Consider the following 14,376-nt stretch of genomic DNA (forward strand, 5'->3'; position numbering starts at 1 on the left):
CAAGAACCCTCAATGAACCACGGAAGACATTACCCTTGAATCAAGGGATTGCCGACTCTAATAACACTTTCTGAAAGACGGACTCTTTAAAAAACATATTGCACGGTGGTCAACAAGAGTGGATCTCTTGATACATATCCAAGATACCAAAGAAGATACGTCTCACTACTGCAGGTTGACAGCAGAGAGAGGATGGAGCCTACCTTAGGTCACATGTTGTGGGGTTGCTGCAAGGATCATTTACAAGTTATCACCACTTAATCATCATAAGAATGGTAATCTAGCAGCTTATATATTCTTACATTATCACAAAAATCATAGAAAATCAGGGTTGGAAGGGACCTCAGGTCATTTAAGGCAAGACCATCCTCAACTATATCATCCCAGTTTTGTCTACCTCAGTCTTAAAAAACCTCCAGGGCTGGAGATGCCACAACCTCTCTGGGTAGTCTATTCCACTGCTTTACTACCCTCATAAAAAGATTATTTCCAATATCTACCCTAAACTTTCCTCAAGGCTATTGCTCCTTGTTCTGCCATCTGCCACCCCTGAGAATAGTTTAGCTCCATCCTCTTCATCACCACCCTTCAAGCAGATGAAGGCTATTAAATCCCCCCTCAGTCTTCCCTACTTCAGACTAAATAAACCCAGTTCCCTCAGCCTCTCTTCATGTCATGTGCCCCAGCCCTTTAACCATTTCTGCTGCCCTCTGCTGAACTTAGTAGATTGTTCACTGTAGTGGGATGCACAGAACTGGTCACAGTACTCCAGATGTGGCCTCACCAGGGCGGAATAGAAGGGAATACAGGCAGTCCTCGATTTACGACTTTTCACGTTATGACAAACAGCATGTGCAACATTTGTAAATTTGTCGCAGAGCACTTAGGTGCCCTGCTCCTAAAGAGGGAAAAACTGCCAGGGAAAGAGCCCTAGCAGTAAATAAGGAGCCCAGCTGTGGGTTGCTAGGGCAACCAGAGGAGGTCAGCTGACCAGAAGGGGCAGGGCCTGACTCCCTTATAAACCCTGGGGGCTGAAACCAGAGGCAGTTCCCTGCCAGCAACCATGGAGGGAGGAGCTCTCTGCCATGGGGGAGAGGAGAAACCTGATACAGGAGCAGTATCCAACATTGCTGAGAGTTAAAGGGTCACTAGTAGGATTGAATGTTGTTATAGCCAGGAGGCTTATAGTTATGTTATAGCCGAAGGGCTTGCATTTTGTGTTGCTGTTTATCACTGGTGGTTTGGGTGAGGCTATTAGGGGTTGGAGGAGGCCTCTAGGGGACCCACAGTAGTGTGGGGACCCCAGGGCCAGTGAGGGCGCAGCATTTGGGGTGTACAGACCCCCAGCCCCAGAGAGGGGCAGTTGAGAAGCCCCAGAGAAGGGGTGTTGCTGAGAAGCCCCAATGTGGGTGTGGTGAGCCCCAGAGAAGGGGGTAGCAGTGTGGTGAACCCTGGAGAAGGGGGCAGCGCTACTGGGAAGGCCCCAGAGAAGGGGGCACAGAGAGAGAGAGAGAGACAGGGCTGTGGAGAGCCCAAGTGCCAGAGAGAGTGTGAACACCAGAGAGAGGGACAGAATAACATCCATTACATCTGTGAGGTTTGGGGCATGGTATTGGGATGGTAGGAGCCACGCATAGCCCCTAAGGCTAGGGTGCCCTGAAAGCACCCATTTGTAGAGCGGGACCCACGAGGGGTCCGGGAGTCCACAGGGCAGAGACTACAGCAAGACGTGACCAAGAGGGCGGAAAAGACAGCCTCCCTTACATTGTGTCATCAAAGACATGGCAGACGAGAATCTGAGGGTGCCCTTGGGCCAACTTGGCATGGGAAGGGGGCCTTAAGGAGATCATGGCCTTTCTGCAGGACCCAACCTGTGACAAAATTGATACCCTGTTTTGAGGTTCTGATGCAGGTTTCACCTTTTACCATGCTTGATACAGCTGTGTCCAGCTGGTAAGTCTGTTGTGGTTGGGGGGAGGGAGGAGGAAAGGGTGGGGTGCGTGGAGGGGGCAGATAAATGTCCTGCAGTGAGGGAGGGATTGTAGCTGGGATAGGGGCTGCCCAGCTGGGGGGGGGCAGGGGCAGGCCAAGGACTTGGGGACAGCATGGGACTGCTCCTGCTGCTGAGCACCGCTTTCCAGGAGGGCACAGGGGGCATGTGCCCCTGGATCTGCACGGGTTGGGGGTGGGGCCGGGGCTGCATTGCGCTCTGCTCTAGGTGGGCACAGTGGCACTGGGGGCTCTGCCCTCCCACTGCTTGCCCAGCCCCAATCCCTCCCTCGTTGCAGGGCATTGATCTGCCCTTCCATGCCACTTCCCTCCCCCTTCCCCCACCACCACAACAGACTTACCAGCTAGACACAGTTGTGTCGAGCGTGGTAAAGGAACCAATCCCCAATTTGTAATATTGTTCCTGTGGGAAAATTGGTTCTGAGTTACCACATTTTGACTTACAACTGGTTCCTGAAAACTGGGTTGTGTCATAAACCCCGGGTCCCATATAGCTGAGCCAGTAGGGAGCTGTGCTCCCGAGCCGTGCAGCGCAAACAGAGTGCGCAAACAGGCGCGCTCTGTAAGAGCATGCCGGCGTTTGCGCAGGCGTTCACGCCAGCGGGCGGGCAGGAAGGGCCAGGAGAGACTCCTGTATGGGTAGGGCGTAGACACCAGACAGATCTACAAACAGCAGCTTATAGAATGGTGTCAATGAGGAGTGCTGCTAGGGCCTCTGCCCAGGGGGCTAAGCCTACCCGGGGCTGGTGTGAGGCCTCCACCCAGACCGAGCCCATGGGGGAGCTGATGTCCCCCTACCTCCTGGCCTTCGGAGGATCCCCAGCAGGGTCGGGGGGGGGGCAGAGATTGGGGGGCCCCCACACCTGTCCAGCAGGAGCCTGTTTTAGGGCTCTGGAGGCGCAGGTGAGGGAGCTCCGGGAGGAGGTTAGCAGGATGAGGGGTATCAGGGAGGCGGAGGATGAAATTGACGGCTATTTCTTTTCCCTGCAGGACCAGGCACCTAAGGAAGAAGCAGCCCGGGGAATGCCCTCCACAGCAGAGTGGCAGACGGTCACCACCAGGACCGGAGCTGCTCGCAGCGAACAGATACCAATTCCTCCAGTCCAACTGGAGAACAGGTACGAGGCCCTGGAGACCCTGCAGGAGATGGAAGGAGAGGAGGAAACCCTTGGGCAGGAAGCAACACCACATTCTCCATGCTCTGAACAAGACAAGAGATCCAAGCGGACCCAGAGGAGGAGGCGATGAGTGCTCGTCATAGGCGACTCCATCCTGAGAGGTACGGAAGGGCCCATCTGTCACCAGGACCCCTCAGCACGAGAGGTATACTGCCTGCCCGGAGCAAAGATTCGGGATGTGAAGTAAGTAATCCAGGCCAGGATCAAGACCACCGATTACTATCCCATGGTCCTAGTCCATGTGGGTACTAATGATGCGGCCTGGAGTACCTCTGATTACCTGATGGCAGACTACAGTGCTCTGGGCAGCGTGCTGAAGGAGTTCAGTGCACAGGTGGTATTCTCTTCCATCCTACCAGTGAACGGACGCAGAAGACGGCACGAGAACTGCATCAGGGAGACCAACTGGCGGCTTCGGCAGTGGTGTCTCGAGGCAGGCTTCGGCTTCCTGGACAACGACCCACACGTTACGATGAGGGACATGCTCAGTTGGGATGGGCTTCATCTGTCCCCCAAAGGTAAGCGTGTATTTTCTTCTAGGTTGGCAGATCTCCTCCAGCGGGCTTTAAACTAGGCTCGTCAGGGGGAGGGGAAGATGAGGGCAGGGGAAGCTGTGGACCATCAAACCATGTGGCACCCACAAGGCCAGCCCAGCCTGAAGAAGGAGAACATTGGGAACCTTCAAGCCATGGGGCGGCCAGCGCTACAGCACAGGTAAGCAACGAGAAGGTAAGAAATAAGGGGCCCCTTGGGATTCGGAGTGGGGGGGCAGCAAAGGCACCAGTCGGAGGGCTCAAGTGTCTATATACTAATGCTAAGAGCATGGGGAACAAGCAGGATGAACTAGCGCTCCTGCTTGCACAAAACACCTATGACTTAGTAGGGCTAATGGAAACCTGGTGGGATTTGTCCCACGACTGGGCGGTACATATTGAGGGTTACAGATTGTACAGAAAGGACAGGGTGGGGAAAAAAGGGGGAGGGGTTGCGCTCTATGTCAATGAGCAATATACGTCAACCCTCATCAAGAAAGAAGCAAAGGACGAGGAAGTAGAAGGATTGTGGGTTAGGTTACATGGGGGGTAAGGAGAAAGGGGTCTGCTACAGACCCCCACATGAAGGGGAAGAAATAGATTCGGGGCTCCTGAGGCAGCTCTCGGAGACCATAAAAGCTAAAGAGGCGGTAGTCATGGGGGACCTAAACTACCCAGACATCTGCTGGGAGTCGCAGACGGCAAAGTCCCACCGCTCACGCAGGTTTCTAACCTGTGTGCAGGACCTCCACCTGACACAGGAGGTACATGGTCCCACTAGGGGGAATGCCATACTGGATCTGGTATTGGCAATGGGGGATGACATGGTAGGGGACCTACAGATCGGTAGCCATCTGGGGGACAGTGATCACCTAATAATAGAATTCTTTATAAAATGTTGAGTGAGTAAGGTAACTAGTAGGGTGAAAGTGCTAGACTTTAGGAAAGCTGATTTCAATGAACTCGGATGATTAGTCAAAGACGCACTGCAGAGTAGGAGTTTTGAAGGGATGGGAGCCCAAGAAGGGTGGCTGTGCCTTAAGGAAACGATCCTTCGGGCACAAAGCAAGACGATCCTGATGTGAGGGAAAAGAGGGAAAGGGGCCAGGAAGCTTCCTTGGCTGACCAGAGAAATCCAGGGCAGCCTAAGGGCCAAAAGGGGAGCAAATAAAAAGTGGAAACGGGGAGAAATCACCAAAGATGAATATACCTCCTCCACTCGCGCTTGTAGGGAGGCAGTTAGACAGGCCAAAGCTACCATGGAGCTGAGGATGGCATCCCAAGTAAAGGACAACAAGAAATTGTTTTTTAGGGAGTAAAAGGAAGGCCCAGGGAGGAATAGGACCCCTGCTAAATGGGCAGAAACAATTGGTGATGGACAGGGGGGACAAGGCTGAACTCCTCAACGAGTTCTTTGCCTCAGTGTTCCTAAGTGAGGGGCACGACAAGGCTCTCACTGGGGTTGTAGAGAGGCAGCAACAAGGCGCCAGACTTCCATGCGTAGACCCTGAGATGGTGGAGAGTCACTTGGAAGAAGTGGTGCCTTTAAGTCGGCAGGCCCGGATGAGCTCCATCTGAGGGTGCTGAAGGCACTGGCCGACATCATAGCAGAGCCACTGGCGGGAATATTTGAACACTCGTGGTGCATGGGCCAAGTCCCGAAGGACTGGAAAAGGGCCAATGTGGTCCCCATTTTCAAGAAGGGGAGGAAGGAGGATCCGGGCAACTATAGGCCAGTCAGTCTCACCTCCATCCTCAGCAAAATCTTTGAAAAAATTATCAAGGCTCACATTTGCGAGAGCCCGGCAGGACAAATTATGCTGAGGGGAAACCAGCACGGGTTCGTAGCAGGCAGATCATGCCTGACTAATCTAGTCTCTTTTTATGACCAGGTTACAAAATGCCTGGACACAGGAGTAGGGGTTGATGTCGTATACTTAAACTTCAGGAAGGCCTTCGATACGGTATCCCACCCCATACTGGTGAACAAATTAAGAGGCTGTGACTTGGATGACTACACAGTCCGGTGGGTGGCGAATTGGCTAGAGGGTCGCACCCAGAGAGTCATGGTGGATGGGTCGGTTTCGACCTGGAAGGGTGTGGGCAGTGGGGTCCCGCAGGGCTTGGTCCTTGGACCGATACTCTTTAATGTCTTCATCAGTGACTTGGATGAGGGAGTGAAATGTACTCTGTCCAAGTTTGCAGATGACACAAAGCTATGGGGAGAAGTGGACACGCCGGAGGGCAGGGAACAGCTGCAAGCAGACCTGGACAGGCTGGACAAGTAGACAGAAAACAACAGAATGCAGTTCAACAAGGAGAAATGCAAAGTGCTGCACCTAGGGAGGAAAAATGTCCGGCACACCTACAGCCTAGGGAATGACCTGCTGGGTGGCACGGAAGTGGAAAGGGACCTTTGAGTCCTAGTGGACTCCAAGATGAACATGAGTCGGCAGTGTGACAAAGCCATCAGAAAAGCCAATGGCACTTTATCGTGCATCAGCAGATGCATGACGAATAGATCCAAGGAGGTGATACTTCCCCTCTATCAGGCGCTGGTCAGAACGCAGTTGGAGCACTGCGTGCAATTCTGGGCGCCGCACTTCAAGAGGGATGCGGATAACCTGGAGAGAGTCCAGAGAAGGGCCACTCGTATGGTTAAGGGCTTGCAGACCAAGCCCTACGAGGAGAGACTAGAGAACCTGGACCTTTTCAGCCTCCGCAAGAGAAGGTTGAGAGGCGACCTTGTGGCTGCCTATAAGTTCATCACGGGGGCACAGAAGGGAATTGGTGAGGTTTTTATTCACCAAGGCGCCCCCGGGGGTTACAAGAAATAATGGCCACAAGCTAGCAGAGAGCAGATTTAGACTGGACATTAGGAAGAATTTCTTCACAGTTCGAGTGGCCAAGGTCTGGAACGGGCTCCCAAGGGAGGTGGTGCTCTCCCCTACCCTGGGGGTCTTCAAGAGGAGGTTAGATAGACATCTAGCTGGGGTCATCTAGACCCAGCACTCTTTCCTGCTTATGCAGGGGGTTGGACTCGATGATCTATTGAGGTCCCTTCCGACCCTAACATCTATGAATCTATAAGTCTGAGGACTGCCTGTAATTACTTCCCTCAATCTACTGGCAATGCTCCTACTAATGCAGCCCAGTATGCTGTTAGTTATCTTAGCAACAAGGGCACACTGACTCTCATTCGGCTTATTGTCCACTATAACCCCCAGGTCCTTTTCTGCAGAGCTGCTGCTTAGCCAATCAGCTTCCAGCCTGTATCAGTGCATGGGACTGTTCTATCCTAAGTGCAGGACTTTGCACTTGCCTTATTGAACCTCCTGAGATTTCTTTTGGTCCAATAATCCAATTTGTCTAGGTCTCCCTGAATCCTACCTTCCAGCATACTACTACTCCCCCAACTTGGTGTCATCTGCAAACTTGCTGAAAGTGTACTCCCTACCACCTTCCAGACTACTAATGAAGATCCATTGGCCTCCATTATGAACTTACTTGGGATCATGAGGTGGGCCTTCCTCACTGACAACCTCATACGACACCTTTAATCCACATGCTTGACAATATTCATTAAGCTTTTTCTTAGATGCCATTTTGAACCAACCTGCAAGGGGGGAAAAATTGACAGTGAATGTATATTTTTAGCATTTGTCTCTGCCCCAAGAATATAAGAAAGCAAACACAGAGATGGCAGCCCTATACTTCATGGGTACAGACACAGATCCAGGAAGTGTTTCTGAGCGTAGAGAATTATAGGCTGTTTTGCTACAAAATATTTGTTGCATGCTAAAAGAGGTGTGTTGAGGAGCTCAGAAACAGCCAAGCATGCCAGAGAGAAGAGGTAGAGAGGAAGTGAGGTTCAAGAAATATGGTCACACTAAATCAGTGGTTCCCAACACAGTGCACGCTGGCGCCATCGCCCAAGTTTTCCTGATCAGTAAAAATAATTATTCCATTAAAAAAATGCTGTCATATTGTAGCAGAAAGCCCCCTTTTCCTCTTGCCTGTATTTGCTCTCCCCTCTTTGGATATGTTTCTCTTTTTCTACCTTTTCTTCTTTCCTCTCTCTCTCTCACTTTAAGATAAGGAATTGTGTTTTAAAAGTTGTGTGTGTGCATTTTGTATCTCCTCTTGTATTTTGGTATTTTTATCTATTTGTGTGCCATGGCATTTGTAGCTTATATTTGATACTCCTCACCTTTCAACTAAATGTGTTTTAGTAAGTTATACATTGTAACAAGGGTAGGAATCAAACTGTCCTTCCCTGTATGAAACTGGCACCTGAAAGAGGGAGTGAATCAGTGATTGAATGTGTAACACTGTAGCAACAGGCAGCAATTAACACCTGGAAGCTGCAGATCAACCAAGGGAAGAACTCAATAGAAGACAACGGAACAACCGCGAAATCTGTAAACCTCACTGATCAAGGGCTAGAAGCCCTGGCCTGAGTTAATCAACGCTGGGGACCAACTTTTGGGCTGAGTATCTCCAGATCAACCGCTCCCAGAGCCCTATTCTAAATTCATCAACGGACTCCCAAACCTGCACGTACATGCGGACGACCCCTGGGACTGACAGATGCCATCCAGTAGCCACTGGGGGGGGGGGAAGTTCCACGAGGGTCAATAACCCCTGGATTGGGCAAACCTGAAAACTGGGGAGTCACCAAAGTCTGCCAGGGACAAATAAAAGGCAGTGAAAAGTGACTGTCATTGGCGCCCTCTTGATCTCCAACTTGACCAGACCTGTCCAGCCAGAAGGACCAGCCGGTGACCCCCTTCTGGAAGATAATACCACACTGAAAGAAGCCATAACGACAGACTCCAGTGCTTGTAGGATAGGTATACCTGACTCTGTAGAGTGAGTGTGAGTGTGAGTGTGTGTGTGTGCCAGACGCAAGGTTTATGATTACGGTGTTTCAATCCGCCTAATAAACTAGAATTTTAAGGATCCCAAGTTGGACATTTGTAGCCACCATTATTGATGCCTGCTGCTTTTTCTTTTAAATTCAAATGTGCCCTTGGGCACACAAACATTACGAATCCCTTCCCTAAGTAACGATGGATCCACATTTTTTTCTTTTACCCATCCCCTCCTTCTAGCAGCGGTGTGTGGGGTGGGAGCAGGGCCGGACACAGGCATGGGCAAACTGGGAGACCACTCAGGGCCCAGACAGAAAGGGGGTGCAAAAATAGTAATTTTTTTATTATAACTATCATGATCTCTGGTGAAGGGGGACTAAAAGTTTGCCTGGGGCTGTCAGCAGTCTAGGTAGGGTGGGAGGGAGGAAAAAATTTGTATTAAAAGCTTTTTGGAAGCTTGGACTCCAGCTGCCTTGTGGGGTCGCGGGGCCAAATCTGGGCCAGTTTGGGGGAGATGAGGACCTTACAGCATAACCCTCAAATGTCCCCTTCCCCAAAGAAGGCAGGGCATGTTGTGGGCAGAGCAGCCAACCCCGCCCCGCCCCCTTTACCTGTGGCAGGTGTGGGCGCTAGGTCTGCGCTGGTCAGTGGGATGTAGAGATCGGAGGATAGCTCTGCCCAGAGGCTTGGACGATCCGGCCTCAGGCAGGGGCTGCACCACACGCCAGCCCTGGAGGGCGCTTCCAGCTGCTGTCCCACTGCCTGCCTCCCACTGGATCCTGCCGGAAAGCTCCTCACGCAGCTGCCTCCTGGACTAGAAAAGGGCCAAACCTTGAGCAGGGTGCTCCCGGCGCCCCACTCCTGCCCCGCTCCCCACAGGATCCCCAACCCGGGGAGGGCGGGGAAGTGGTGTCCTTCCCACTGCTTCCGGGGGACCCGCTCCTTGCACCACGAGGCCCGGACGGTGCAACCACTCACCGCCGCGCCACTCGCTGCAGCCGCCCGGTTTCGTTTCCTGCCGCCGCGCCCGCCCTTCCCGCCGCGCCGGGAATCGAAAGCGAAGGCGCGGAGCAAGCGGCGCAGCCCACGCCCGCTGCGCCTGGCTCGGACGAGCTAGGGCTGTCGGAGGGCGCGGTCTTCCCCCGGCCGGCCCCGCGCGGGAGGCGCGCCGGGCAAGCCGAGCCTGGGCGAAGGCACACGAAGCCCGGGGGCATTGCTGGCCCGTTAGGGCCGGATGAACGCAGGTGCCTAGGGCCCTAAGTGAAGAAGTGCTTATTTTTACGTATTGGAATGGAGTGGGGGGGAAAGTCATATAAAAGTTTCTCTCTTCACCTGGGGGCCCACGAAAGGGTGAATCCGGCCCTGGGCCCTGTTCCTCCAGCCAGAGGGTGTCAAGCGGAACCAAGTTATGAAGGAGCCGCATGTTCAGAGGATGACACAGCACTTCCAGAGCACAGGGGGCCTTTAAAGCATCGCACCCAAATGCACTGATGTATTCATTAGCCTCAGACACGCATCTCCTCCACGACAGCGGTTCTCAACTGTTTTTGTATTGTACCAGGACTAGGGTGGCTGTCATAGAGGACATGCCTGTGTCCTGCTACTCTGTCCCCTATTGATACAAAACCCCACACCTTTATGTTCTCCATTTTTCCTCTTCAACAAAAAAAAAAAAAAAAAAAAAAAAAAAAAAAAAAAAATAGGGGACATAAAGGCATCTGGTTTTGTAGCAATAGAGGACAGAGGACAACCAGACTGCCCTCTATGATGGCCACCCTAACCAAGACCCATTTGTAAACAGCAATGGCTAGTCCCAATTCAGTGCCCCTCACTCGCAACCAGCTGCCCCCCAGCCCTCCAGTGTGTGGGGCAGGAGGGGCTGGAGCTCTGCCAGCCTGCAAGGGAAAAGCCACAGTTTCCCACATTTTTCTCCTTGAAAGGAGAATCCATTTTTAAACTTTGTTTGTGACCCTTTCATATATTCTTGCGACCCACTTTTGGGTCATGTTACCAGATTTGCCCATTACTTTGGGGTGTGCTCATTTATTAGGGATAGTTTCTAGGGTCTTGGTAATTCTGTCAATGTGCTGCTTGTGTTACTATATGGAGCTGCATCTCTCCCTTCTTCAAGCCCTCACCCCCAATGAAGCTATCTTGCAGGACTCAATTTCAATGAGACTGGGTTCCTCCAGTCACCAAATCAGTCATACACACAAACACACACAAATTAACGTGACACGCCTGACCTGGCCGGGCTGATCAGCATGGACAGGCTGACACCCTCATATGCCAAGAATCAGTTCATCAGAGCAACAATAAACTGCAGTCAGACACAAGCACACAGGTAAACAGAATCCCTCTGAATCCGGCTGGGTGTCCAGCTGACACCCTCATGGGCCAGCATTCAGTTCATAAGGGCACGTCTGAGTCAAACTGGGTCAATCAGCCTGTACAAGCTGATCCCCTTATGTGTTTCAAACTCAGCACGTCCCAATCTTTGGCCTCTTGATGAGCAGACCCCACAGTATTTTTGGGCTTCACAGGGATCTTTAGCTTAGGTAAAAGAAGCGTTGCTGCAGAGCACGGGAGGAAAGAGAAGCAGAGAAGGAAAAATATACCCAGTTACTACCAGTTTGACTATAAAAGTTATTTATTGCTAAGCATATGAAATATATAATAGTACTAGTAGTAATAGACATGCAAAAGAAAAAAAAAAACAAACACAGTTACAATACTACCCTGGTTTCACTAAGTATTTGGGGAAACTTAGCTCAAGCTTAACTAATACAGTTCAGGTTCAGAAATCTATGCCTAGAGAGAAAAGAGAGAGAGAGAGTGCTGGGATCTCACCAGTCCAAGGTACTCAGGCTGCAAAGCTGACAGGCACAGTCCTTGAAGGGAGATGATCTGTTCTTCCAGCGTCCCAAGAAGAACAGGGAATGGTGTCAGCACAGGAGTTTTCTTCTTTCTTTCTTGAGCACTCACACTTTTTACAGATTTTTATACCCTCAGTTCAGCTGCTTCAAAGCATCCTCAATTGTGTAAATCATTGTCTTTTCTATTGACAAGGGGTTATCTGGTTTGGAACACCTCAAGAAACTGACTGATAATCAGGAAATACATAAGATTAGGGAGTAACCAAATACTTGGGAGCCAGCTTGAAATTCCTATGGATAGCAGATATACTGATGGGATATCTCATGGGTTCTTCAGAAACAATAGATAGCCTGCAGCATCAGGATTTTGGATTTTCACTTGTTGTGAACAAGCCTCAGCTTAGCATGACTTTTCCAGATCTTATTATAGTCTTTTAACAGACTTATGACAATTATTGGGGTGCTCATAACCTTTTGTGGAGAGGACTCCCACCAGTCATCTTGGGAAAAGTATGACAACACCTGTGATTAGGGCTCCAACAGGCTGGACACTGCAATGAACCCTTAACCATTGTTCAAATGTTGCCCCTGCCCCCTCTGACTCGGTCTCTTGCCTCAGCATTCCCTAACCCGGCAACCGAGCTTTAGTCAATCAAGTTTAAATAGGCCTCCCATAGTGGGACCGGGAAATGTACGGCCCAAGATGCCTATTAAACTTAGAGGTGGGGGTGTGTGTGTGGGGGGGGGGGGGGGGAAGGGAGTCCTTTGTAGATCCAGATTAGAACTGGTCTGATAAATGCTGAGCTGGGTGTGTGTGAATATGGGTTGATTAGCATTTGGAGCACAGATTCCCCATCATGCAGTGCTCCCCTGCTTCTCTGGTCCCAGCATTCATTGCAGTCTCTGCTTCAGGCTTTCTGTTCTCCATCTCTCATGTAAATGAATGGTCATCAGGTTCTATCTCAGATGCAAATGAGACCTAGGGCAGTTGTTCCACCCTTGTCAGCCTTATCTGGAGGGTCTTAGGTGTGTCTCTCACTGCCTCTTAATCAGTTTTGTTTATGTAGAGAAGGGGGGGGGGGTGAATCAGACAGACTGCATCCTGTGCCAGGGTTCCCAAGAACACACAGCTGAGATGTAACAGTCATGACCCGCAGGTTGAGAAACACTGCTCTAAGAGTGCTAGAACGCCCATTCCTACAGCAGATGGATGGGCGAGTAGGGATTTGTGGGTAGACCAGCAGCCTTCATTAAATCACACCAATCAATAGTGAGTTCACAAGTTTCAGTATTTGCAAGTCTTTAAATCTACCATGAAAGTCATCTGATAATTCAGGGACAGTCACACTGTGGCACATGTCACAAGTGCCATGGGCTACCTCTGCATGTGGCACTTGCCAGACTGGGGAAGAGCGCACACAGCACAGACACAGATGAGGCAGGGAGCAGAAAGCAGAGCAATGGATTGGGCAGGGGATGGAAATCTGAATGGCAGTCAGGCCAGATCCAGATATGCAGGCACATGTGGTTTGCAGCACTGAAAACCTCTTTGCAGTGCCACAAACTATACCTGGCATGTTAAAGCATGTGCAGCACTGCAAATTTGCAGTGTGGGGGCAAAATTTGTTACTGGAAATTCCAGTAGCAAAAAAACCACTATGAAAAAAGAAGTGGTGCGGTGTATGCCACAGGAGTGTGCACTGGCAGACAGAGGCTTAGTCCTTCCAGAAGATGCTTTGGCTGCTGGCCAGAGATTTTTTTGGCCAATACTGATGGCTGATTATTTATCAGCCATATCAGCCAGTATTAATCCAATTGCAGATATGCAGCCAGGCAGCTTGGAGGGCAGTGTCCGGTAAGTCTGTGCGGTGGAAAAGGGCATGGGGAGAGGCAGACTGAGGCCCTGCAGTGAAGGAGGGAGTGGGACTGGGGCTGCAGGTGGCTTGTCGGGGGATGGGGGTGGCAGCTCCTGCCTCTGCACACACCTCCAAGGTAGACTTGGGGGGCATGTGCCCCCAGATCTGTGCGCAGGACAAGAGCAAGTTGCCCACTATGGGCTCAAGGCTGGGGGGATGAGCCAGAGCTACACTCAGAGAAGGGAGGGTCAGGGGTGGGGTAGGCAGTGGCAGTGCTGGGAGTGGGGCTACAAGGTGGGTTACAGCCACCCCAAAGTTCACTATAGCCACCCCATGGCCCCCCCTCCCAGCATCACCACCACCTCTCCAAATACCGCCTGCCCCAAGTGCAGCCCCAGCCCAGCCCTCCCACTTGGAAGAGGCTGGCACAGCCCTCAGCCCACCCTCACCTCACACACAAAATACCCTTTATGCCTTTCCTGGGGAGCACGCAGAGGCAAGGAGCTGCCCCCTCCCACCCCCTGCATCCCCCAGATCAGCCTCCCATGGCTCCATCCCATGCCCCACCCCACCCAGGCTGAGCAGCATCTACCCCTGCCCCAGCCCCACTCCATCCCTCACTGTGGGGGCCTCAATCTGCACCCCTCTATGCCTCTTCCCCCACACCTTCCCCCCTACAGACTTACTGGTTGGATGCCACTCTCCAAGCTGCCAACCTGCGTTCCTGGCCACGTGACCCAAAGTCAAATGGGGGTCCAAAGTTCAGGGACTGGGTACACAGGCTGAAACACTGGAACAGGCTCCAGGGAAGTCACACAGACAAGAGCTACATGCAGACTGAGGCTATTTTGTTGCACAGCGGGGGCTAGGTGCTGCCAAAGCTCCTAAGAGCAGCATTGGAACCAAGCAGCAGGCTCAGGCTCAGCTGGTCCTACTTAAGGGGTTGAGTGTTAGTGACCAAGTTGCCTGACTGCCATGCTAAGGCCTTACAGGTGTAATGAGACCTACCTTTCACCACACCATTGTAGGAGTTCTGTCCACTGCAGTAC

General features: G+C 51.6%; 1 protein-coding gene across 1 annotated transcript in view; it reads right to left on the minus strand.

The window, feature by feature from the left end:
* EIF2AK2 (eukaryotic translation initiation factor 2 alpha kinase 2) overlaps positions 1 to 9,832 on the minus strand; it is a 50,829-nt gene extending 40,997 nt beyond the window's left edge. The window contains exons 1-3 of the mRNA XM_059716395.1: positions 9,574 to 9,832; positions 9,207 to 9,409; positions 7,229 to 7,337 (exon numbers count right to left, since the gene is read on the minus strand). Of these exons, the coding sequence (XP_059572378.1) occupies positions 7,229 to 7,337; positions 9,207 to 9,409; positions 9,574 to 9,809 (548 nt within the window). The 5' untranslated portion in view covers positions 9,810 to 9,832. The remainder of the gene's footprint in view (positions 1 to 7,228; positions 7,338 to 9,206; positions 9,410 to 9,573) is intronic.
* Between the last annotated feature and the right edge of the window lie 4,544 nt (positions 9,833 to 14,376).

Source organism: Alligator mississippiensis, chromosome 1 (genome assembly GCF_030867095.1).
Source record: "Alligator mississippiensis isolate rAllMis1 chromosome 1, rAllMis1, whole genome shotgun sequence".
Classification (NCBI taxonomy): domain Eukaryota; kingdom Metazoa; phylum Chordata; order Crocodylia; family Alligatoridae; genus Alligator; species Alligator mississippiensis.